At 43.2% G+C, this 25,624-nt stretch overlaps 2 protein-coding genes across 2 annotated transcripts in view; both read left to right on the top strand.

Annotated features, from left to right (window-relative positions):
* LOC117144479 (hemicentin-2) overlaps positions 1 to 25,624 on the top strand; it is a 64,133-nt gene that overhangs the window by 18,244 nt on the left and 20,265 nt on the right. The window contains exon 2 of the mRNA XM_033309659.1: positions 8,459 to 9,190. Within this exon, the coding sequence (XP_033165550.1) occupies positions 9,070 to 9,190 (121 nt within the window). The 5' untranslated portion in view covers positions 8,459 to 9,069. The remainder of the gene's footprint in view (positions 1 to 8,458; positions 9,191 to 25,624) is intronic.
* On the top strand, positions 14,121 to 16,573 carry LOC117144478 (daple-like protein). The gene is made up of 4 exons (XM_033309658.1): positions 14,121 to 15,094; positions 15,289 to 15,886; positions 15,946 to 16,095; positions 16,166 to 16,573. The coding sequence occupies exons 1-4, from the start codon at positions 15,019 to 15,021 to the stop codon at positions 16,479 to 16,481; spliced, it is 1,140 nt and encodes a 379-aa protein (XP_033165549.1). The 5' UTR covers positions 14,121 to 15,018; the 3' UTR covers positions 16,482 to 16,573.

The raw sequence follows: 25,624 nt of genomic DNA, 5'->3' as shown, positions 1-25,624 counted from the left end.
GCCCCGAGCCTCGTTCCCAAGCCATTCTTCATTCTCCGTTCTTCACTCAGCGAACAGGCATTGTTCCCCAGGCTGGCGGAGCAAGTTTTATATTAAATAATGTGACGCTTTCATGTCGCGCAGAAATGAGACATTTTTTGGTATCGCGGCCCTCGCCAATTAAAGTTCAACCGAGCCGTGAGCTCCCATGCTCTCCACCATTCCATTCCATCTCAGCCTAGTCGCTTTTCAAGTTTTTGGGAGCACTTAGTCGCGAGAAGCCGCGGCAAATTGCGAACAATCGAAGCAATCAAGCGAAATCATCGCCACCGGAACGCGTGCTCGGGATTTCAGGGTGGATTAAGGTATTAGCGTCTCGGCGGGGCGTGGCAGTTCCGACAAGCCAGCCCCATTCAACTTGCCAATTCGATTAGGCCAGGGACTTACTGGAAACTTGGCTTTAATTAAAATAGGACAGAACTATGCCGGGGACGCATCAGGATTTGTGCGTCAACTGGCGGCGGAGGAGACGTTATCAAGCTCAAGTCGAGATGATAGGGGATAGGATCCCCGAATTCTTCGGTAAACAAATTTAATAACATAATTTAAAGGCCCTGTTTCTAGCTCGCTGGCATGTTGAGGCTGAAACAAATGCTACATTTTGTCATTGTGTGCGGTTTTAAGTGAATTACAAGCTGAAATGGCCGCAACGAATTCACAGAATGCCGCCAACAACAATGAAAATAACACATAGGATAACACAAACAGGATGACAGTGGGTTTTGGGCTGGAAAAGAGGAAGAGTGGGCAGCCAGGCGGAGGTGGAGGCCAGCAGCCAAAAGGAGGACAAAGCCAGTCGAGCGACAAAATTATGTAAAAAGTCAGGCAACAAAACAGCAGAGCAGCCTGGCCAAACGAAAAGCGGATGGTCTCCGGGGCAGGGGGTTGGGAAAGCGGATGGAAAAGCGGGTGCCCGGGGCCAAAACCCCACAAATTGTCTAAGCAGAGACAAAGTGAAAGCGAAAGGGAACGGGAAGTGGGTAGCACATGACCTCTGGAGGCCACAAGAAGGCAAAGTTGAAGGCGGCCCAGACAAGGCAAACCGAAAACTGCAAATGAACATGCGACAACAAAACAAGTTGAAGCCCAAGACGCTTACACCGCAAGAAATGGAGGATGCAACCCGTTCTGCCACTGTCGTCACTTCCGCCGGATTCCTGAGGCTTTTCGGTTTGATGACTTCACCTTGGAAATAAATTAATTTCAATTGCTTTGAATAATTTATGTTCTCAGGCGGGGACTCCTTCATATTATTATTTAATACCAAAAATGTTTGCAAGACCATTTTTATTTCTTATATAATATTCCAAAGTGAAGGCAAAAAAGTAATGTGCATAAACATTATTATAATATAAGTAAAAAATAAACATTAATGAAAATATTTATTTGAAATTAAGTTTGTCCAAATATGACATTTAAAAAATCATAAATATTATATTAAATTTGATTTAATCCGCCTATGAATTACCTATTCCAAAACTAAAATGGGCTACAAGCAATAGCCATCTTCAAGATTAGGTAAATAAGGCAGCCATCCTGACAATCAACCTGTTATTCGGGCTCTGATAAACCGAGACAAATTCATTAAGCACCTGTTTGTGCAAGCGTTTCGAAAATTGAGCTAAACGATGCGAAATGACGCGAAGTGTCGTGTAAGTTGGCATTAAATTATGAATTCCCGGGAATCTGCCAGTCATCCCCACTCAACCTTCACTTCGCCAGGACAGGCGAAAAGGTGCAGCTGAGTGAAATGCCTAAGTCCTCCTCCTCGCTGCTGTCGCCTGTCTGTTCCAAGGAAATTGTTAACAGGCGAAACGAATGACTAAACAGCAGACAAGGATCCCGCACAAATGCGCCCCCGAGCTCATAGATAACCGGGTGCCAGGACCTTGTGCTCCGCAAAGCATATCCCCTTTCGTGGGTAGCTCACTTAAATTTTCAGAAGCCCCAGCGCCGTAATTCATTATGTATGCCTAATGTTAACAATTTAGCAGCTATTGGTTTATCTTAATGAAGCCGTCTGCCCCCAGGAGCGACCTAAATACACACGAACTTCCCTACGAGTATACGGCCACTTTCGGGTAGTCGGCAGTTCGTAGTCGGCTGTCTTTAACTTTTATTGCACTCTCCCCGGTTAATCCGGGCTATATACATTCCATCGGCGGAAGAGATTTATCCACCCCTGGAGCACCCTTAACACTCGCCATAAAATATTGTCACACTTAACCGCGAAACGGTTGAACTTTGCGCCTTATCCCTTTGTCTTCTGCATTTTTCAGCTCGACTTAAATATTAAAGAGGGCTCATTGCGGTGCTGCCAGTTGAGACTGCCATAACAGCCACCCATGCCACCCATACTACCCATTCCACCCACTGCTCCCAACTTGCCACGCCCCTTTTCTATGCGGCGACTCCCTGGCGGCCCAAAATGACGACCGCCGAAAGTGTTGACACTCGTGGGAAAATGTTTTAATAATTTGTGTAAAGAGTTGACAGCTGGGACGCAGAAAAAAAAGAGTCGCCAGGCGCACGTGGGAAAAGCTAAACTTTTATTTCTACAACAAAGTGCCCCAAACTTATTGGGTTAGGGATGATAGCGAAAGGGTTGGGGGTCAGTGACGAGGGCTAAATAGCAATGACAACGCGCTCGGTTGCGTCATAAAATATTCAAAAATATATGTGTGACTAGGCACACACAATGACTAAGCCCACTTTCAAACCATGGATATGCATGTATCTCTGTGCAAATATTCATACGCAAATAGAAACGCACAAATTTACGTATACTAAATTGGAGCAAATTTCGATTGGGATTTGTTTCAGCCGCTGGCTGGTCAATTGATTTGATTCATTCGCCTAACGAAAGTTGATCGACGCAGTGTTACCCATCAATCAACGATCAATTTTGATTGAGATAGCAAGTTAATTTAATTTAATATAAATACAAAGAGATATATATAGATTAAGAAAATTGTAAATATCAATATATTCATATACTTTTCCCGCTGGCTTAATTCGAGTGAAAGTATAATGTTTCTAGATTAGCAATGGAAATACAGTTGGTTCACCAGTTAATTTGAGTACTTGTATCGTGCAATGTACTCGTATGTAGTATATACAGACGTCATTAGGAAAGGTCAGCGCATAATAAATATTTCACAAGCCGATATCGAGTCGGACACACTTTCGCTCTCACGTTTAGAACAAATTCAAGCCCTTCAGATTTTTCGGAGCCTTGGACAGGCTGAGGCTGAACGTGTCCTGTGAGTCGGTTGAATCATGTCCTCCAGCCGAGGTCAAGGACAAACGTAGTTATTTAGATGGACCGCAATTCCCTCCCCGAAAGTGCTTGCGTGTGTTGTGATTTACCTTTGCCGCCCCAATTTGGTTGACGAACCATTTACATGATTGAACTTTTTGCCGCCCCTGTGGATATTGCCTCGAAGTGCGTTTCTGGGTTGATTTGCATGTAAATATCCTGTTGCTCTCACATGTGGCAATTAGAGACTCTAGGGTCCCTCCGGATAGATAGTCAAATTTTGTCGTAAACACGGAGTGTAGAAGTAACAGAACTCGGGTAATTGCAATATCTTGGGAATTGACTGATTATACTCGTATGTGCGTTGAAGCCTTCAACTTAAATTTGACCTAATATTGGAGCTGAGTCGCAATGTTTGCCCACATTCCAGGTGACGGAAGCCAAAGTCCCAAGGATGCAAGGCGAACGTATACATAAACAGACTGCGAACTGAGCTGAGCTGGAGTGAGACGGTCTGCTATTTAGAAATTTATTAGCAAACAAAAGATTTATTAATGCGAAAATTTGCTGCATCAGCACACATTGTCGTTGGTATTGGCTTAACGAGCTATTGGAATTGCCACAGCCATTGTGCTGCAGTTGACTTGATCTCTATTTGCCGTGCCGGGGTAAACAGGCAAATAAAGCTTAGTTGCATCTGGGCAAACATGGCCAGGACGGCAGTGCGCTGAGCAGGCTAAGCACACAAATGAGCAAAGTAATGTGCAGGCGGCTGTAAATTCTGTCGGCTAAAAACTCGCATTTAGTTTAATGCAGCCGCCAAGAACAAATGCACTTGCATTGATTAGTTTGTGTATAGTGCCCGGAATGCAACCTGGTTCGGTTCACCATTTGGGGCGGGCGCATATGGGCTTGAATTTTGGGCGCAAAGGAGATTAGCTATCACCCACACTTCGCTAAGTGGCTTTTGATGGTGTGCGTTAATTGCGTTTGGGCCTTGGTTACCATGATGTGGCCCAAAACGAGCTGGAAGCCCGTATAAATCGAAGCTGGCACCCGACGGCCAGTCGGCCCACGCGGCGTATGAGCGATATATTTAATTTTTACCAAGCTGGCTGTAATAACTCCCGGATCCGACTGCTTGCTTAAGTTTCTCTCAGATTGGCATATGAATAAATGAGGCAGATATTTTTCCAACTTACGTAGAAGTTTACATCCCGAAACTTTCTTCCTACCTGCGATGATTAAGTGTAGTCAATTTATTAACAGATCAAAGTTTATGGCAGTCGTGTTGGTGTGTGTAAAAACTGATTTATGGGTGCCCATCTAAGATGCCACGAGCCAGGACCTTTGGAGCTGTTCGGCAAGAACGGTGGAGAATTCTAGAACTTTTCGCTTTCCCATAGTTATAATTTTGTTTATTCCCTTCGATCGTTTAGCTTATTTGGGGAGTGTCCAAAGTTTCAATTGAAGATTAAACCAGAAACTGGCTTTGCCACTTTCCTGATTAACTTTCCAGTGACAAGACGCCAAACTCTCGGCTGACGTAATCGTTGGGAGCTCCTCGGCTGTTGTTGCCCCGAAACAGGAAGTTTTTCGGAAAGGCATCCAGTCAATTGCTGTTTAAAGCGGGCTAAAGTGCTTCCAAAAACAACTTTGAACTCTGATGTAGAACAACCACTGCCGCAACGAAAATAACGATGCCGGCAACTGGCCGCCCTCAAAAAATGTATATAAACCTGTGATTTTTATAGTCGACTTTATTTTCTGCCTTCCGTGCTCCGAACTAGCTTTTCTTTTGGGAATGGGGATCTCAAGGCGTTGGAGGAGGCAGCATTTGCTTTTATAGACTTTTCGCTGCCCGTCGTAATAGTTTCCGTTTCCCGCCGTGGCGGTGGTATGTGCTTGAGTGACCCTTCAGATACTATTTTGGCTGCAAAACAAAGCAAAAATGACTTTCAGTGGTCGAAAATGCTGGTTGTGTGTGTAAAAAGCACATAAAAAGTCCCTTCTTAGCTCTGCCACAGCGAATAAGAGAAACTCTCGGGTTCTGCGCCTTGTTGGAATACTTCTCCGGCTTTAATCAATACTTAAGTTATGGCAGCACAAAGAGAAAGATATCCATCGAAGATTTATTACTAATGAAGTTGAAATGAGTAAGTTTTATGAACCATACTAGGCATAACAAAAGTTAAGATATTTATCAAACATGGAATAACAATTGAGTCTAACTGAGGAAGAAAACTGGATACATATAAATGGAAATGCTTCAGTGTAACACAAAACACTTTTTAAAGCAATCTAATAACTAATTTGATACCCTAATATTAATTAAAGAGCACATAGCTCTCGCAGAACAAATTAAATTATTTTATATACAAATTGCAGATGTTCATTTTGGATTCATTGACTACTTTATTTTCCTAGTAAAGTAGAAGTATTCTGCACCCGTTACAACTTGAACTATGAGTAGAGCCTACATGCAAGCCCAAACTTCTTGGGCTCCTGGCTGAATTCTAACTATGTTTTCCTCTGACAATGGCCAACAAAATTTGTAGTTTTCGAAGGGGAGCGTCAAGCAACCAAGAAAGCACTCATTAAGAATGTGGGAAAGTGTTTGCCCAGCCTAAGCTTTTAAAAGCAACATCAGAGCGGAGAAGTGGAGCTCTACTCAGACGCGTTGACAGGACGACAGACAGCCGGGGGAACGAAAATACATACACATACATATGTGGAGTCGGGGCAACTATTTTGACTAGACTACAACAGTGCCAGGGACTTGGACAGTGGCGCACATGAGTGTAAGGCTGTGCGCAGAATGTGTTTTTATAGATGTAAGGATAAACATCTCCGTAAATGAAAGGGATGAAGCCTGCCGGGGGCCACATACATTAAATCAGCAGTGGGGGACACGTTATACCCTCCCACACACCCATTCCAAGCTACTCACACACACGCTAGGCAATAACATAAAAATTTGCTGCTGTAAATCTGCTAGCAACTAGGAGGAGGCACACTTTAATGGGAACTGCGCCCAATCACCTCTTGTTTCAGCGCCCACCCGACGTATACGTAATCTGTTGTGTAATGTCTTTAGTTGTGACAAGTTTGTGGGGGGGAAGGACCGAAACCAGAGCTGCTTCGGTAAAACTGAATCTGAGAGAGTGCGAAAAAAGTGCCAGCAAGAACGGGACGAACACAAAGGGCTGAAAGGGAGAGCAGTATCTGAAGTTTTGAAACAACATTTAGATAAATTTCCCCCGGGACTCTGAAATGGATGGAGTGGCGCAAAGAATGATGTAGTAGTCTGCTGCTGGCTGTGGCACATTTACTTTTTATACCTAGTTAGTCGCTGAAGAGACTTTGAATGCTGCTCCAACTTAAATTGGATGGCGCCAATTGCAATAATTGAAAACTTGAATCGATCAATGGGCTAATGAGATGACAAACTGCCAGCAAAATAAACTTTCAAATGCCATTTAATTTCAATTACCACACCACTCAACCACTTCCACTTTCGCCTGCTGCGAAGTTAACTCGAGGGCAGATGTGGAGTATTGGACTCCATTCGCTTGGAATAAGTAAGTGCTGCTCAATTTGGCCTCTCAACTATGTACTTCGTGGTTTCGTCATTAAGCCATTAAAGGGTTCACTCCTCCGCAGGGGCGTTTTAATTGCGTTTCGTTTTGGCAACACCAGCGGAAACGGAAACCCTCGACCGAAATTGAGCAACATTTGCGGGCAAGTTTCCTCGCTCGCAAAGTTTAACCGAAACGTCAAGTCATTAATATTCACACGCCGGCTGAAGCAAAGAGTTTCCTTTCGGCACAAACCATTCTCGATTCAGACGAATAATATTTAATTAGAGAATTGTTTAGACAAACTTTTTAATTACGGCGCCCGGAGCGTGGGCCGCCCGCATAAATCTTTTAGCCTGTAGGGCCTGCCCGAAAAAATAATATGACCCTGGAAAGCCTTTAAAGTCGGCTGCCGAGATGAAAAGCCCCTATTTTCCGCCAGTTTCCACACCGCTCCCCTCCCCTCCCCTGAGTAGCCGTCAGTTGCATAAATTTCACTTGCGCCGACAACGTTAAAGTCAACATTCTGCTGCCAGTGGCCTACATTCGGCGGGGGGCAAAATGGGGCTTGGAGTGTACTTTCAGCATTACTGCCTCCGCCTTTCACTTTCGGTGACATTTTGCAGCGTTGCATACATCACATGTGCCACTGCGAGTGAGTGTGCGTGCTTATGCAGATGAGTTGCCAGTAACGTGTGGAAAATTATGAAGATAAATTTGTGTTTGTCTTTTTTTGCCTTTTGCATTTTGCGAGCGCCCCAAAGAGCGTCAGTCGTGTGCCACTTTGGCGGCGCCAGCTGTTGCCGACACGAAAAATTCTATGAAAAATTACCCGAGTAAATCCTGGTGAAGTATAGGCGATAGTTTCCAGCTGAGTGGAGTTCTTAAAGCGAACGAAAATTGAGAGCACGAGGTAGGCAGGATGGACTTAAAAAGAGTTTTACCTATTATTAAGTTAGTCAAACAAAAGTCGTGGATGTCACAGTAAAACAGTGTACTATGAAACAAAGCTATCTAATGCGGTAATCATGGTAACATCGTAAGGCTTTTAAATTATGTATGCATTCTGCGAAACTTTGTACGGATGTAGCAATAGAAAATATGCAATAAAATATAGTATAGTTTTCCTGTTTCCCTCGAGCGAACGTCCAGCTAATTTAAATGAATTCCCCACTAGCTGAGGGGCTTTGTAACGGGGGGAGAGCTAAATTAATTGACAACTGTTCGAGATGCTCGAGAGGAGCAATTTGGCGCATTGAATACAAATTGCGTGGCCATGTGGCTCGAGGCCAATTCCCGGCAAACTAAGCCGGAAAATGGCGAAACTTGAGATAATTAATTGAGCGCTAAACTAAACACGAATTCCGAACCGAGCCGGCCAAAAGCAATTATCTACAATAACAATACTTGCCACACACACGCCCGCGCTTGTGTGTGTGTGTGTGTTGGCCCTCTGGCCCTGCAAACACACATCCTGCACAAAGGACCTACAGTAAATCACTTGGCATTTAGCAGTCTAAAATAAATCGATTCTCTATTAACGGAACATTAAAAACCCCGATTGCCTTTTGTTTCATTTCAGATAAATGCGCTAAACAAACAAAATCCGAAAACGACCAAAATCCAATCTGAATCAAGAGGGGCAGTGGGATTTAACCCCAGGGCCAGGACAGATGTTGCTGTTCCTTTGCGAACGGGAAAATAGTGAACATGGCCCACAGCCAATGGTTATTGATGGTCCGAGTAGAGGAAATCACTGTTGAAACACCGAAAACCCGAGACGCAGAGAAATATTAAACAAATTATGAGCATCAGCGCGATTGTGGCGCAATAAAATTGGCCATAAAAACACAGTTCATACCGCGCGGCGAACAATAAAAGAGGAAAACTAATATTTGACAAACTGTCAGCGGAGTCACTCGAAAGTAAAATTGTGAACATTTGCAGAAAGTCGCTACCCAAAGAAAACTCCGAACGTTTGCACTCGTTGCGCATACGCCGTGTCGGCAGTTCTGCATTTTTACAGGAGGTGTTAAATGCGTTCGCTAGTCACAGCTGGAGCGGCGGCTCCACCGACCACAGTCCCCCTCGGATCCCCGCTGGAAAGTGCCAGTGAAAGCCAGTGAAAGTACCAAGCTGTGCACTATTTCCGCGTAACTGAACATTATCGCTCTCGCTCCCTCGCGGGAGGGGATGCGCTCCTGGAAAAGTCGCAGTCGATCCGAAATGCAAGCACTCGAAACGAGAACGCGGCCCCTGCAGGGCGCTCAGCTCACCCAGCTGCTCCTCGGTGGCATCCTCTGCCTCACAATCGGTAAGTGTGCCTCATATTCTGTCCCAAGATCCGTGCGATGTATCTCGACATCCAAACTAATCAGGGCATAAGCAATTACTGTTTCAATGGCCCAATATCCTTGACAATTTCCTTGGCTTCCTGCGCAATGTCAAAAACAAGGCTGTTAGACTAGAGGTACACTGGAAAACACAGTCGTACTTTCATAGTTGGAAACCACAGGTTAAAACCCGAATATTCCTCTTTGAGATCCTATTTTTTGCCGACGATTAATCATTGGAAAATATTTTCAATGAAGTACATTTACATTTCCTTATATATAATCGAAAACAAGCATTGCAACTTGTTTCTCAGTGCAGCGACGAGTGGAAGCTGCTTGACATTTGCTTTTCAGCCGGAGGCGGCTCGATTGCAGTTGCATACATTAAAAATGAATGAGTGGATGGCTGAAACAGATGTTCTCCCGCCACGCGTCCTTCGGTCCTCACCTTCCAGCGGGCTCACCTCGTGCAATTTTCGAATTTACAATCGCTGGCGCTGTTGCCATCGCCGTTGTTTTCTGGCTCTCCAGCTGCCAGCGCCAACAATTATGATATTCGTGGGTCTGGCTGGGTGTGTATGCGTGTTAATTGCTCTGGAGGAGCAGTAAAAAATGGAATAAACGGAATAAAGGGGGTAATTTCAATGAACTGCATAAAGTGGTTTTGTTAACACGCCGACAACAGTGCATTCAGTCCACTCGCACCCCATCAACCTTTAATTTGTTTCAATTGTCGGCCCTTTTTTGCCACTCAATGTCAAAACAATTCAACTCACTTATCTGGGTTTTACCTCAAAAATAAAAATAGCTTCTTTTAAGTTGGAGCGCAGTTCCCAATTTTGAACGCGATGTGACTGGCGTTTGACAATCATTGATTGACCATGCAGCATATTTTAATGAAAGACAATCGAGGGAGTGTCAAAAAAAGAAAAGGAAAAAAAAAAACAAATCGCTTTATTTTGGAATTTTCATATAAATTGGATTCTCTCCTGATTGGTTTTTACGGCAAAGGAGTATTTTAAGCAGAATTTAATTTCTAACTGAGTCTGTTTGATGCAGCAGCAGTTAGAGCGTTTGAAATCAATTAGTAAAAGCTGCTGATTGGCCTTATTGGTTGCGTTTAAAATTTATTGGATTTATTTTCGTTCATCCATAGAATTTTTGTTTTTTCTGAGCGAAGAGCAAACGCCAAAACGTCCACAGATTGGCTTTATATTCATAAATAAACCTTTTTCATATAGAGTCATCTTTGTTTTTGTGCAATCTAAGTCGGTTTTTCTAGTTTAAATTCAAAATACAGCAGTCAAAAAACTTATTTCTACTTTATTTTTATTGTTTAGCACGTATTTTCTATGGACTACGACAACAAATTTCATCCGATCAATTTTATTCCGTAAATACATACGTAATCAATTAACAAAAGCGTGCTATGATTTTAGGTTGAAAACATTTTTGTTGTTATTCTGCGGAGCCGGAAAAGCCATGCAATTGAATTTTCGCATGATTTTGCCTCATTGCTGTCATAAGAAGCTATTAGCGTACTTACTGCCGTCGCCCAAAGCCTCAAAACACACAAATGGGCCATAGACCGCGAGTGCCCGGAAGCCGTGGAAAACGAGCAGCGGAAAAGTGGGGAAAAGGCCAGCTGAAAAGCATAATTCACTGGTGCTGCAAAATGTTGAATTGTAAATGATCAGGCAACGGTGCAGGCGAGGAAAAACTGGTAAAAAAATAACCCGATGGGTGCGGTAAATGGGGTATGGGGGGTAAGCTAGTGAAGCCATTAAGGTTTCTGCGGTTTCTAATATTAGAATTTCCTCGTTTGCGCACATACACAGCTGCAACTGCAGTCGCCTGCAGGTATGCCATAATATTTTCAGCATTCTTTAACTTTATTGAATTTTCCGCTCTGCGGATGGGAAGTTGCTGCTCGCACCACCCATGCCACCCACTGCCCAACTTTGAGTGTAAGATTGATTTATTTTTCATTTGCTGTGCTTTGCTTTCTGCTGCCCCACATTTTTCATAACTTTTTCTGTGATTCCCGCTCGCCGGCAGTAAATTTATTTAAGTTATAAATTGTGTTGGAAATTTGTAAGCATTTAAAAATGATTTGCAGCTGTCGGCTTCCTCGATTTGCCTTAAAGCGAAATAAATCCAACGCCGCCGCAACTTAAGCACTATCAAGTTATTGGCATAATGTGCAGCTGCCGAGAGCTGCGTTGCGTATACGCAGCGTCGGATCTGTGCATACATAAATTGTGGCAATAAAAATAAAATCAACAGCGCTGCGCCTTTGCTTTCGTTTTCGGCTTAGTTTCTCTCTCTTTTGGGGAAACTTTTCACTTTCTTTCTGCTTTCCTTGGATCTGAAAATGGAACTGGAGACGGGGACATTATTTCTTGCTTTCATTTCCGTCTGTTTTGTCTGCTTGGCTTTATTGCAGTTCTCGCAACTCGGTTTCTTTCCACTTTTTTCCCCGGCCCAGCAAATAAATATCACAAAAATTCGCTTCCAGTTCCGTCGGGCATTTCATGAATTTTCCCCGCATAGAAAAGAATTTTCCCTCGATTTTCTTTTGCGCTCCTTTTTTCTTGCTGCTTGCCACTTCGCCAGCTTTTTGTTTCTGGTTTATCCGCCGAGTATTTTCCCACGACTGCTGCGAAACAAAACAATGAAATGAAAAATTATGGCCAACGCCCCGCGCCCCCTCCACGCTTTTTCCCCTCCTGCCATCATCCGGTGTGTAAATGTGTTTCTGCCATCAATTTTTATTGCAAGCTGAGTGTATCAATAAATTAAACATAAAATTTTCAACCGGCGGAGGCGAGAAGTGCAGCGGCCACGCCCACCGTTCTACCCAGATTTAAACTGAGCATCTTGTTGAGCCATTGAATTGAATTTGTGGCCATTAAATGCATTCGTATTTGGCCAATTGGCATTGAAGTTGTTTCTCAAATTGCCTTCTGACTTCCTACATACTCCCACCCACGTCTGCGTTTGCTTTGAGTGTTTTGATGGATGGCCTGGCAATTTATATATAATAGGCCTGCTAAGCAAGCCAAATCATTGGCAAGTGCTTTGCTTTTCCAAAAATAGCCACAAACTAATTGTCGGCTTGAAGGACTCGAGCCTTCGCGATAGCCAAGAAACTGTATTCAAATAGTCGCTTGGCATCCTCGTAGAAGCATTAATCTCTCGCCTCGCATGCTCCTTGGCAGCAAAAAAACAAAGCACAAAATCAATATATTCTATATCAATATTAATGGAGCCCAGTTCGCACACACACTCCCACAGGCACACTCACACCTCAAAATCGGGGATAAAAAAGTGTTGACAGCTGCTTTTATTCACCTGTCAGGCACACAAGCCGCGCTAAACCGTTGATAAGCAGCCGTCCAACAGCGTGTCATACGTACATGTGGTCCAATCCTCCCCCCATTGGGTGGAGATTCCAGGTCCAGCTATCTTCCCTTGTCCATCCGAGAAGACCGGGCAATAAAAATCCATCAGCATCATTTATCAATAGGGGGTGATTTTCTTCCTTATTCTGGCCAGCCCAGTGGCTCTGAAGAAATATGGAAATATCAAGCATTCATGTAGGACAGCTACAGGAAAATGTGTCATCTGTCGAAGGAAACTTTGTCGGGCCCAATTCTAGACTCCAGGACCTGGTTGTCACAAAGCATAAATGTCAGAAAGTTCGGAGTTGATAAATGACATTGAGTGCCACTCGCCAATGTATTAATTTGAACCAAGACAAGGGGTCTGCCAAAAAAGGTCACCAGAATAGCACAAACATATACCACCTACGCGGAAAACATATAGCTGGTGATTTCATTACTAAAAATGAAAAGCATGAAAATCTCTGGATAAACATACATACACTCTATATGATACACGCTCTTGATACAAATTAGCTCCTTGCTTAGTAACTGTGATTTAAGTTTCAAGGAAACACATCCCTTATAAGTATTTAATTTGCACATATTTTTAAAATGAAACTTAAGTGGTTAAGTAGTTTATAGATTATAAAATGTCTAACTAAAAAATGTTTATCCAGCCTGAGGAATATTGTGTTTGATTTTCAAATGAACCGTATAAATGTATAACTTTTTCTTCTTTCTGATCGAAATATATTATTCCTTGTTTCTATCACAATGTTAATTTACCTTTTTTAATTGGTTTTTAAGAATTCTATACATTATTATATGCCTAAATTTCTGAACATCCGTAGACTAAATAAAAGTTTTTCCTTGAATCCCTGGCTTCCATTTCCTCCCCAAATTGTTTCGCAACATTTTAATTAGTTTTTATCTCGCTCCATGTGCCGTTGCTGTAATCTGATGGATCTTTAGCATAAAGTGCAAATGTAATTCAATTTCGATTTCCCCAACGTTCAGCTGCAGCTGACAGTTCAATTCCCGATACTTTTCTGGTTTTTTATTTGCGTTCGGAATGCAAGTGTCTCTGAAAGTTATTTGCTGTCGCTTGGCTCTTGTTTGCTGGTTGCTCACTGGAGGCGCGCCTTTTGCAAGGCAAATGAGCGCCGTGCCAAATGCCACGCCCCGAAACGGCCACGCCCCTCTACCCGCTCCGAAAAAACAAAACAAAACGAGGGCAGGCTCTCAAACAATATCTGATAAGCTGCATCATACATTTGCATACTTCCGGCAATTTGTTTTTGTGCGAGCCAAACGAATCGAGACAAATGCAATAAGCGCAGAGCAACAACAGCGGCTATAGGAAATGCGATAGAAAAAATGATAACTGCAAAGATTTTTCCATCAACGAAGAGATTATACACTTTCCTACTCAAATGTCACTGCTATTGGTAACCAAAAATTACACAAAAATCCAGGAGTTTTATGTTTATTCGAGCGTTGAAAATTATAGTTGTGAAATATTTGGCACCGTGGACACTTGATAATGGTCTATTACCCCTAAAAGGGTATTCAAAGCACAAACAACTTAGGAAAAAGATGAAACCGAGTTCACTGGCGCATACTGTCCGATTCGGTTTCGGATTCATATTCAGAGGCGGAGACGCAGGATGGTCGCGTAGTGCATACAAATTACGCCCCGAAACAGTGCCACGCCCCTGGAAACTCCCCCAATAACTCCGCCGAGAACACCTCCCCGGAAAACAGCCAGCCCCCTACCCACGAATCGGTTTATTTAGGTGCCTCGCCTGTGACTCGCAGCAAGTTGTTTGCCATTTGCTGTGAGCTGAATGCGTCTTTGCCAGCCAAAAATATTGTTAGCCATAAATTTTTGGCAACACAGCGGAACCGAGGAGCGCACAAAGAGCTGCAAAAAATGTGCATCCAACATCGAGCAGGAAGCGCTGCATTTGTAGTCACAAATTCCGGGGCATTTGTTTAGAAACTTTGTCCGCAGTCCGCGACTGAAACACGCCATGTAATGTCAACTTGATTCGGGTCCAAACAAGAGCTTCCACTTGAGGAAGTTTGCAGCTCAGCGGAGCGAACCCAGTGGCAGATAGATGTGTCGAGGATCCGCTTTTGTAAATATGCGAATTTGTGTACATAAATTGGGCACATCGTTCAGGGGATCAGGGCAACAGGGCTAACTTCCATCACAGTGCAGTTCGAGATTCAGCTCAGAGCAGGAACAAATTTACACCGACACACACAACTGCTGTCAAAAAAAATAATAAAATAAAATAAAGCCAGAAATAAATAAAAACAAGCTGTTTTCAGTAAACGCTGATTTGCAGCACCTTAATCTAAAAAAACAAATAAATGAATAATTCACAAAAGACTATTTAAAAACCAAGAACAGCAAGATGAGTTTGACGGAGATAATGCGGGGTAAATCTATGCCAGCGGAAAAGAAGAATGACATCAAACTGGCCCAGCATGGTAAGGTGTTAAGAAATCTAAAGCAGACTCAACTAAATTTAAAGCTCTTAATTAAGCGTTTAATTCAACAATTTCAAAAGTTAGGATTTAAAGATTTATTGATCCTTAAATTTGGGACACGACACAACATACTCCAAGTTCTTCTAAGCAAGAATGTCAATGTTTAATCATGTAATTACCCTTTCTGCGACTAGAATTTGCAACCGTGCGAATAGTGCAAATTGGATGTGTTCTAAATGTCCTGGCCGAGGCCATCGAACGGGTTAAGATCTCGCTAATCATGCCGAAACTGCTGGAACATCCCGCGCACATGGCTAAGATTCTGAATGGAACCAAGTACGAAAGGGCAGTTCATCTGGTGGAATCCTTTGTTCGCCGAAGGGAGTTCATTCTGCGGGAGAAACGTCCGCCCCTGATGGATCACGGCATTATCCAGATCATCGATTTCTTCCAGCGGAACAGCAGGATCTACATTCTGTTTCCCAGCTACTACAACCATATGAGCGACAACGAGAAGAAACTGCTGAATGCCTTCGAGATGCTCTATGATCTGGCCAAGGACCGCTTGTACAGGACGTCCACCGACGCCATCGCCCAGGAGCGCCAGCTGCATGCCATGTACAAGCAGAACGAGGTGGTCAAGGAGCAGGTGGAGGAGCTGCGCAAGAAGATCCTGGATCAGAAGGCGGCCATCAGGAAGCGCTTGGAGGATAAGGAGGCCTACCTGCAGAACTACGAGGACCTCCTCATGAAGAAGAAGAGGGAGAAGAACGAGCGAATCCAAAAGGAAGTGTGAGTGATACCCGTACAAAAAGGATATGTTCCTTAAACTTATCAGTTTGTACTCTCAGCGATCGGTGCACTCGCCTGGTAAAGGCCAATAAAAAACTAAGCTTAGAGCGACAAGCTGAATTGGAAGAACAGCTGCAGAAGACGCAGAACAACTATAACTTAACCACAAAAAACTATTTGAAACAGGAAAAGGTGTTTCGAGAGGAAAAGTAAGTGAAACTGCATTTTCAGACCGACAACATTTAGATAACAACACCAACAATCGCCTAAAATCCTTAGAAACAAGCTAATTTTACAACTACAAGCCATTATCAAGAAATACGATCACAGCATTGGCGAAAAGATGATCGAGAACATGGAGCTCGCCGAAGAACACAAAAAGGCTAAGAAGGTCCTCGACGAATATATGATTGGGTTCCGAAAGGTTGAGCGGGTCTACAAGCAGGTCGTCGTCAAGCGAGAGGAGGAGGAGGCCAGGCACCGCCAGCATCGTGTCCTGTTGTTCGCCATGAACCGCGCAGCCATCAAGATCCAGAAATACTGGAGAAAGTGGAAGAAACACATGCGCAAGAAGAACAGGCGAAACAAGAACTGAAACCATTTTGAATAGCCAAAATTTAAAGTGGATACTAATTTTTGGCACTAATTGGAGAAAATAAAATTTTAGAATTATTCTTTGGAACTCTACATGAAAGTATTTTGATTACCATCTTATAGGAAATGTTACCGTGTTTTTTGATTAACTGCCCGCCTTAACAAACATAACCATAATTAGCAGCTTAGATGTTAATTAACTGCCAAAATTCCGTCAATATGAAATATTCATCCTGTCACTAACTGCTTTCGCCCAAGTTGCATTGGCCTATTAGAGTAAAACTAATTTCGCTTTTAATCTGCCGGCTGGCAAGCCACAAAGACACCTCGAACTTGCCCCATCTCTTCCACTATCTGCCCTCCATGGTGTGTCATTTGCATTTAAAATGTGTGAGAGAGGTTTCTATTTTAGCTGCCCTATATTCGACCTTTTTCGGTGCGGAAAATGCATTGAAGGGGGATTTTTATCACAATGTGCAGCCGGAATGAGGGGACATTTTGTAATGCCATGGGGCTAAGTGCAGCCAAGTCAATGCCAAAACTGCCGGGCCAATACGGCAGGGAATTTTGTGGCTCATGGTTGAAGGGGGGAAAAAAAGTAAAGAGCGGGCCAGCTGGACAACCGCCTGGTTGGTTTCGACCATCGAAACGAAAGAACGAACACCACCGTATATGCAAATTACGCGCACTGCTCATGCCCTGTCATGAATTGTCACCCATTTTCCAACTGAGATGCTTCGACACGCGCAGGGTGGGTGGTGAAACCCCTAGCGGTTGGGGATGGGGGGTGGGAAATGTTCCTAACCAAGAGGTAGATAGACCGCAAAACAGCCAAAGGCCCGACCGGGTGCAGTGGCAAAAGCACTCATTCGCCCCGTTGGCAGCAACACTCATCCGCCCCGTTGGCTGCGCCATGACTTTACGCCCGAGAGCAGTCGACATGAATATATCTGCTGCTAATATCAGGTTTCCTTCCGACCCCGAAAACCACACCATCCCACAAATGGTTTCGAATTGCTAATTTTATCAGCACGTGCACACATGTGTTACAACATTTTCTGCGCTAGGAGGACATCCTTTCTGCGGCCGAGGACATTCGTTATCGGCGATCTACGTTTGGCATTTTATTGCTGACCGTTTCGGTTCGACCCATAAAGATTGATAATTATGTCGGGCTAATATTGTCAGCAGTAAAAATTGATATCATCGGATGGACGGTGGAAAATATTTTATGGTCAACCTTCAGGCCGATTGTGCAGTCCACCATAAAACGCTCATATTAATGATGTAAGGGGGAAGGGAACGACACAGAAACGGAGAGAGACAGAAAGAGAGAGAGAATGCAGGAGGTACAAAATCCAATGAATATAAACAACAACAATTGAAATAATGGCAGGCAGCTGAAATCCTATCACAGGACGACTCATCCTTACAACCAGGAATTGCTTTCCACCTCTATATCCTGCTATTTCCTATCTACACCCTGTGTCTCTGTGTGTGTTGGTGCTTTGTCCTGACGATTTAATCGCCGTAATGGAAATATCTTTTTTTATTAGAGATTCATTTCGTGCATATACAGGAATCCGTTTTCAGAGTATTTGCCATTTCAATTGTTATATTTATTGTGCCACTGTTCCCGCCGATGGTTGCAGTAGAACAAAATCCGTTTACGGATATGCATTTTTCTTGAATACTCTAGCTTATGATATCAAGAATATACTTTAGGGACTTAAAAGTATTTGAATGGCTTAAATAGGTGTAAATACAAAACTAAGAAAATATCAAATCATCTAGATAGGGTTAAAGGTGTGCAGACACAGATCAAATAGGTAGATTCCCCACCCATTATAAAAATAAATATTTTACCCATTTAGTTATTTCAAAGAATACAGCTCTGAGTGATCAAGGTGTAAATTCCATCAGATATGGGTAGCAAAATCTTCACTTAAGCCCGACCGTTTATGGTGCTTTGCTATGATTCTTTGTCCTGTCAGCCGGTTGACATTGTGTACAGGACTCGATGCATTCGTATGCGATTCCATTTAGGTTTGCGCTTTGCCATTCAACTAAATCTCATTGATACTATAACTGGTTCAATATTCATTAAATTAAGTGTTGCCATTCATTCGATTGTGTCGAACCCTAACGTTGAATGATAGGTAGCCGATATCCCTGCTTTGAATACTTGGCATTCAAATGTTTTTGGCGGAATGCACACACAAGTATGCCAGCCATCCCCTTGACTCGAATGCCTTAACCCATGCTGAGCCATGTGCCCTGTCATGGTCGTTGCATTCCATGGAATCCATGGAGCCAACTCACTTCCTCACCACCAGCCCGCAACAAACATACCCACTTTGGACCCTGGCTTTGGATATGGGTAGCCCGGCTCGGGCTTTCTTTTATTCGCTGCCAAACAATTGAGAGGGAAATGTAATGTGTACTCGCTGCTGGGAAAGTGAGACAAACCGGGCAAACGGAAAGTATGCAACGAATGAGCTCCCAGCTGGGTACGGGGCTTTCTTATGCACGGAAAACATTTGAAGACATTTCTAGAAATAGTTTTAGAACCCAGAAATGATTAACATTTTATTTACCCTTAATATATACCAACGAAATGCCAACGAGTTCTAGAAAGGGCCTTAGCTTTCTCAAAAGTACCAAAGGATAAAGCGCTTCGTCCAGTGTATTCTTGAAGGTGGATGTAATGGATGCAGGAAGCAGGAAGCCACCAGGCGGCGTTCCATTTTCTAAGGCTTTCGGCTTTTCTGGCGAAAAGAAAGCAAACAACTTTAGCTCCAAACATCACAATATCGGGGTAGTGGTCCGGAGCTCTGGGAGTGGGGACAAAAGGCTCGAGGGCCCCAACCGATTCATGAGTGCCGGAAATGCTTTATGAGTCCGGCAATGTTTCCTCCCCGCCATAAAACGCGAGCCAGCCAAATTGAAATCTCACTTTGCGCCGCTAACTTTTCATCTTGTGTTTTTTGGCCGGCGAAAAATATATAGAAGTATATACATACTTATGCACAGTCGAATGCATAAAAAGTGGCACCAGTTCCTCCATTCACCAGGATGCTTGCCAAAAAAGCTACGGGGGCGAGTGGAGCAGGAAGGCAACGAGGAGGAAAGGGAAACGAGCTGCTGAAAGAAGTTTCGCAGCCAAAAAGGCGTCGCTCGGTGAATGCAGGCAACGTCTCTAACTGCTCATAATTTATGCTAACGGCAATTTAAACTTCAGCTGTTATTTATTAAAGCCACGTGAAGTCCTTCCACTTCGTCCCTCGCCAACGCTTGTGGTCGGTCATTGTAAGCCGCGCTTTCAATGCCCCCAAAAGCAGAACCCTAACGCAGGCACAGTGGTGCGATTTTAGCTACTCAGGAAACATTACTAGTCACAATTGTCATCGTATATAATTACCTTATTTATTCTGGGGACCTGTTGCGTGACATTTTTAAATATTCTATGAAATGATAGAAAACGCCAAGTATTGACTTTCAATATCTTAAGTCATTTTTTGACCCAAAAGAACTGCCACAGAAATGTAGGACCATTATGTATACTTTGTACAATCGTCAACTTCTGCGACCTTAGTATTCTACTTATATTCACTTAGTATTCTATCCTCCTTAGCTATTAACTTGGCAAGTGAGAAGAAACTCATTGGGTTAATTTGTTCATTAAAGTGCCCCCATAATCGTAATCGTAATAGAGTTCGTAAAACTGAACGTCAGTGAGCTGCACACAAATAAATGTTATTTTTAGGCCAAATTTTCTGCACTTCCGGCTCACTGTTGTTGGCTGCCAAAAAGTGACCTAAATTCGCAGCCAGGGGATGGCAGTGTCTGGGTTTGTTGGCCCGGCCCAAAGGGGAAGGGCTTCCCCCACTGCGCTCAGTGCCATCAAATTGTTGCCAGTCTCCAGGACGAGAGTGCACTTGTATGTGTCGCCAGGCAGAGGAGGATCTGCGGGCTCCCAGGGACAAATGGAGGGGATTGTCGCCCCTGCAGTCGAGTTAAGTGTTTTATATTTTCGTTTAGCAGCTGAAAGTTGCATCCTTGGCTTGGATCTGGCCTGCATCCTGCATCCATCCATCCACTAACTGCTGCCGGCTGCGTTCGTTGTTTTTATGCAAAAGCTAAAAGGCACAGCCGCACAAACAAACACCCGGCCAGCTCAGGATACACACTCGAATACTGGCTGACTCACTTTTACCTGGCCCATTGCAGTTTAAAGCACTTCGAGTCGAGATTCAAGAGTTTTATTGGTAAATTAGACAGATTGGGCTAAAGTGATATTAATGTCAACGCCTGTTAAGGTGTGTGAGCTCGGGTCGCCAGGGTATTCAAATTTATATATCATTGCGCAAAGTTCATGCCGCCTGGTTAGTTTTGTGGCCAAAAAGCTAATGGATTTTTATTGGGCAATAAAATACTGGGATGTTTTTCAGTTTAAAATTGATTTTCAAATGTAATACATACACATTCTACTTACTTAATATCATACCCAGATAATCTATGTCGTACGAATTATATTTTGTTGTATGAAATACTTAGATTGTGTTGAAAGATGTCTCTCATCATGTAGAAAGTGTGTAAAACTTTATCACTCCCTTGGCGGCAATTCAATTTAAAATTTAATTCAGCACCATTTTCGCTCGCACCTTCATCAAACAAACGACTGTGACACAGAAAAAACAATTACGTTTATTCCTCATGCAAAACGTGTTTAGGATGCGCCACATTTTCCACATGCATCTTATTTGCCCCCATCCTGGGCCGCGTCCTGCTGGCAACATCATTAGAGGGCTCACAAAAAAAAGGAGCAAACGGGAAGCGAAATATATATATATAAAGTGTGCGGGCAAATGAAATTTAACCTGCTATCAACAAATTGCGCTACTTTGCAGGTTAACTGCAGCGGAACAGACGGAGCAACCGCGTCCGCTAGACAACAACAACACGGTAGAAACAACAAGTTGAAACGCACTAATGAAGGAACTCCACTGTGGGATACCTGGTGCTTAATTTATGGTTTAAGATATGCTAAAAACTGAAAATGATTGCTTAGTGAAATGGGACACAATAGAAATGGTGAAAGTTAGCCAAGCTTGAACATCAGCCGAGATAATAACGTGATAATTTTAAACTAAGCGGTCACAGCTGATTCCATGCAAATCCATAATATATGTTCTGACTAGGCTAGTATACCCTTGTATTCCGAATGTACCCCGTATAGAAGGAACAACAAGCGGCAGGAACTTCACTTGATGTGCATGACTTGCAACAAAGCGAGAGTCCCTGGGAAGTGCAGTTGATTGCTGACTCTGGGTTTGGTTTTATACCCGTATATACGTGCGAGTGGGGTCTTGGGATGGGGTCGTCATCTATGGATCTCTGGGCTCTGGTTCGCGATGAGCAGGGGAGAAGCTGTTAAAAGCACTGAGGTTACGACGTGTCGGAATTTTTATGCGTTTTAAAGTATTTCCATGGGCCAGGCTGAGGGGCGGAGTTGGGGAAAGTGGAGCCCGTAAAACGGTATTAAGCGTGGAAAACTAAGTTATGCGACAGAGCAGAGAGTTACGTAGAGCGCCATAACAACTTAGCACGTACAGCCAGTAGTCCTGTTCGTACGTGTGTTAGTGAGTGAGTATCTGTGCGCGAGAGCGTGCCAGAGTGTGTGTGAAGGAGCAGGGGGTCGTAATGATGTGGGTGGCTTGAATGACACGTTGCGGAAGTTGTGGCTTAGTTTGCGGGCGAGTGGAGGGGCCAGCCGACAGTTTATGTCTGCGAGCTTAGCTCAAAAATACGCCAACTTGTTTGCTCAAAAGGCATAAAACATAAAAAATACTCCCACGCACACACACACACACAGATCCAGTGCTGTGGAGTCCTTTATGCTGCCATTACCACATCATAAAATCCTTCTTTTTGTGTCCAACTAATGATGGATGAACCATAGCCACAGGTATAGAGCGCAGTAAAGATATCAAGCTGTTTCATGACCCACATACTCCAGTCTCTTCCCGTGAATTTATACCAGATTCGTGGCATAGTATGTGCTCCAGTAATGACTCCATCCGAACAAAGTCCGCACACGACCGTAACATTAATTATTACCCACAGAATACACGGGTACACTCCGTTTCCATATTTTATGCTGGATTTTGTCCGACAAATTGAAAATGCTTTTTTCCCGCGAATTAGCACAGGATTCTTTGTACATTTGTAGCTTTTTAATATTACTAATTGGGAGATAAATCGAAAACTATCTAACTATTTATGCGAACATTTTCGTATATTCATTTATTAATTTATTGGAGTAAAGTTTGTAACTACATGTGTAATTCGACGGCCTAGCCTGCAATCACGATGCTAATAAAAATATATAATAGTAATATCATGGCATATGTAGCCAAGTTTAGATATTACATGGACGTAAGTTTAATTACATGACAAATAAATTAATTATTCAAAGCAAATAAATGGGCATGGAAAGAACATATGAATTTAATTTTTTGACGAGTTCATTTGAGTGAATACTCAAAGGAAATATTAATTGAGCATTTTTTCCAGTGGCCTGAAAAAATCAGTGCCTTAGTAAAAAAACATGAATTATGTTAAAAAATGTGCTCAACTTATTAGCCATGTCAAAAATATATGCTATTAGCTAACGCTTGAAATATCAAAAGCATTTTCGTACCCATTTAATTGGGTCTTTGGCGAGGTATTATTTGTTCTGATTTCTAGTCTATCGGTAAATTTCAATTAGAAAGATGAAACACTGCGATGGTTGTTGTTCCATTCTATTTCATAAAATACATCGTATTGCTGGTGAGTTAGCAAACTGGAAATGTCAAGCCGATAAATGCAACTGAAGCGGGCGGAAAAGCTTTTTCCACCATCCAACGCCGCTTACATTTGCGGTCATTCCTGACAGTTTTCGTTGCAAAGCAAATAATAATATAAAAACGAATTTCCCTGCCCCCTGCCCGCCGACCACGGTGCATAATTGATAGATGGGAAAATGGGAAAATAGAACAACGGAAAGCGGGCGGTCCAAAAAGTGTGTTTTTGATGGACACTCCGGCACGATACCACAGACTATTAGGGTTTATTAAACGACATCTAATGCCTGTCAGCTTTTTCCAGCACCTACATATGTTCAGTAAATATAATGCTGGATTCGTGTGTTGGGCCTGCGGTTTTTTCGTTTTAACGCAAATATTTATTTATGCATTAAAATCAGGACAACTGGCTAAATATTATTGCAGCAAGCCGACCAAATATCGGCCGTCATGTTTATATGAAGCATAATTAAAAACGGACAAGCTCGCATATTGAATATTTACTGACAAACTGGCAACCACCAACCGGTGGAACATGACATGTGAACGAGAACGATTCGCAGCTTTAATCAAATGCCGTACAAATTGGGCCTTGATTCCGTATTTGGATAATGATATTGCTGGAATGCGAATTTAATTAGACCACTATCTGCATCTAGTGCAGCTCAAGGCCTCGAAGCGGATTTAATGCAACTCGCCGAGCCCTGACTCATACCTGGGCAAATATTTGCCTTCATACAGGATGAACCTCTGCTGGCACCTGGCCTCATCCAATTTCTTTGGCTGCGCCTCAAAGAATGCTGCATCAACCAGACCAATAACAAATTTGCCAAAGGCAGTCCTTTCTGGCCTCTTCCTCTGAGAAAATTTCTTTTGGTTTATTGAGCAGGCGGAGGGTTTCTGCTGCTGCCTCCTTTCCACCCAATGGGCGTGGCCAAATTGGATTTGCCACGTTACATGACGTCGACACTCACAAAGTACACAAACAGCAGCGGGGGGAATGTGGCCCAGGGATAAGATCGGAAAGGACAACCAACCAGGATATGCAAATCTCAAGGTTGAGCCTGCAGTGCAGGCTCAATTTTGGGGCATCGTAAAATTGCAATTTATGAAATATCGTAAAGTCGTCGGCCTCGTCGATTCCCAGACCAATTAACAGTCCACACAAAGCGACGGCCATAATTGCTGCCTTCCGGCCTTTGAAAACTCATTTCCTGACGCACAGACGAGATCCTCGATGGGCTAGGGACCAGGGTCACCTGGTGAGTGTGAGCATTGGATGCTCCTTAAGCACTCCAATTTGTCCTTTGTCAATATGTCCCTTCCCTTGTGCGCCTGTGTGTTTTTCTAGTATTAATTAACCCTAATTAAGTTCACATCGCAAGGGGAAAACTACAGAAATAGGAAACCCATGGCCGGCGGGCCTGAAAACATTTCGAGTGAAATGATTAAACAACTGCCGCAGCAGCATGTCACAAGTTATTTTTACTCGTAGCCCAGGACTGCAGGCTATGTCCTGAGACATTTAACGAGGATCCACTTTGCCTGCACGAATGTGTTGTAAAATGTTTAATTAAAGTATGCAAAGTTGTGTCAGGTGGCGCCATCTGAGTGTAAATAACTTCCGGGAAGGACACATTTTAGAAGTCTATGCCCGAACTCCCATTACTCTTTGAATAAGCTAGCAATATTTTTAAACCACAATATTACTTACTGCGGAACTTGATGCTGATGTGATAAGACTACACAGAAATAAGTAAAGACAACAAGAAGCCAAGAACACTAGAACCCCGCTAATAATAATCAAGTTGTCAGTAAGTTTTGATATTACTTTAAGAATCGTCCTTTAGAATAATTACTTTTCCCCTGTAGTTGACTCAACTTGGCATGTAATGTAATTTCTTTTGTAAGTGTGCTCGTGTCACATAGGTTGAAACTGATTTTAATTAATTTTTGGAAGAGGCCAAAAACTTTACACAGCACTAACTGGCATAAGTTGGGGATGACCAACTTTTACCTGGGCCCGCTGTCTAATCTGTGTCTTCATTAACATGGCCCCGGGAGCAGATGGTTCCACTTCCCTCACGTTCTCATATCCCCACTCCTTGGGGGCCTGAAAACTTGGCTCTGCCGTTGACTTTTCGTGTGTATGATTGCCTTAGCTGGTAATAGCAGGTGGGTTCCAACGGCTCTCCAACGAGCTCGACGAACTTGTGGTGGCATTTGCGACTGGCTTCTGCTTCCGAAAACGAATCCGAATTCGCTTCCGTGGATCACTTGCACTTTGACCCGCCGC

This window comes from Drosophila mauritiana, chromosome 3R (assembly GCF_004382145.1).
Source record: "Drosophila mauritiana strain mau12 chromosome 3R, ASM438214v1, whole genome shotgun sequence".
In the NCBI taxonomy this organism is placed as follows: Eukaryota; Metazoa; Arthropoda; class Insecta; order Diptera; family Drosophilidae; genus Drosophila; species Drosophila mauritiana.
The sequence above is the reverse complement of the archived record's forward strand: the minus strand, read 5'-3'. Positions and strand labels throughout refer to the sequence as shown.

What these genes read in the sequence shown, in the direction of transcription:
- LOC117144478 (XM_033309658.1), top strand. Translation starts at nt 15,019, where the DNA reads ATGAGTTTGACGGAGATAATGCGGGGTAAATCTATGCCAGCGGAAAAG. An exon ending in GAGCGAATCCAAAAGGAAGT is followed by an intron (nt 15,887 to 15,945) that starts GTGAGTGATACC and finishes TTGTACTCTCAG; the next exon opens with CGATCGGTGCACTCGCCTGG. An exon ending in AAGGTGTTTCGAGAGGAAAA is followed by an intron (nt 16,096 to 16,165) that starts GTAAGTGAAACT and finishes TAAAATCCTTAG; the next exon opens with AAACAAGCTAATTTTACAAC.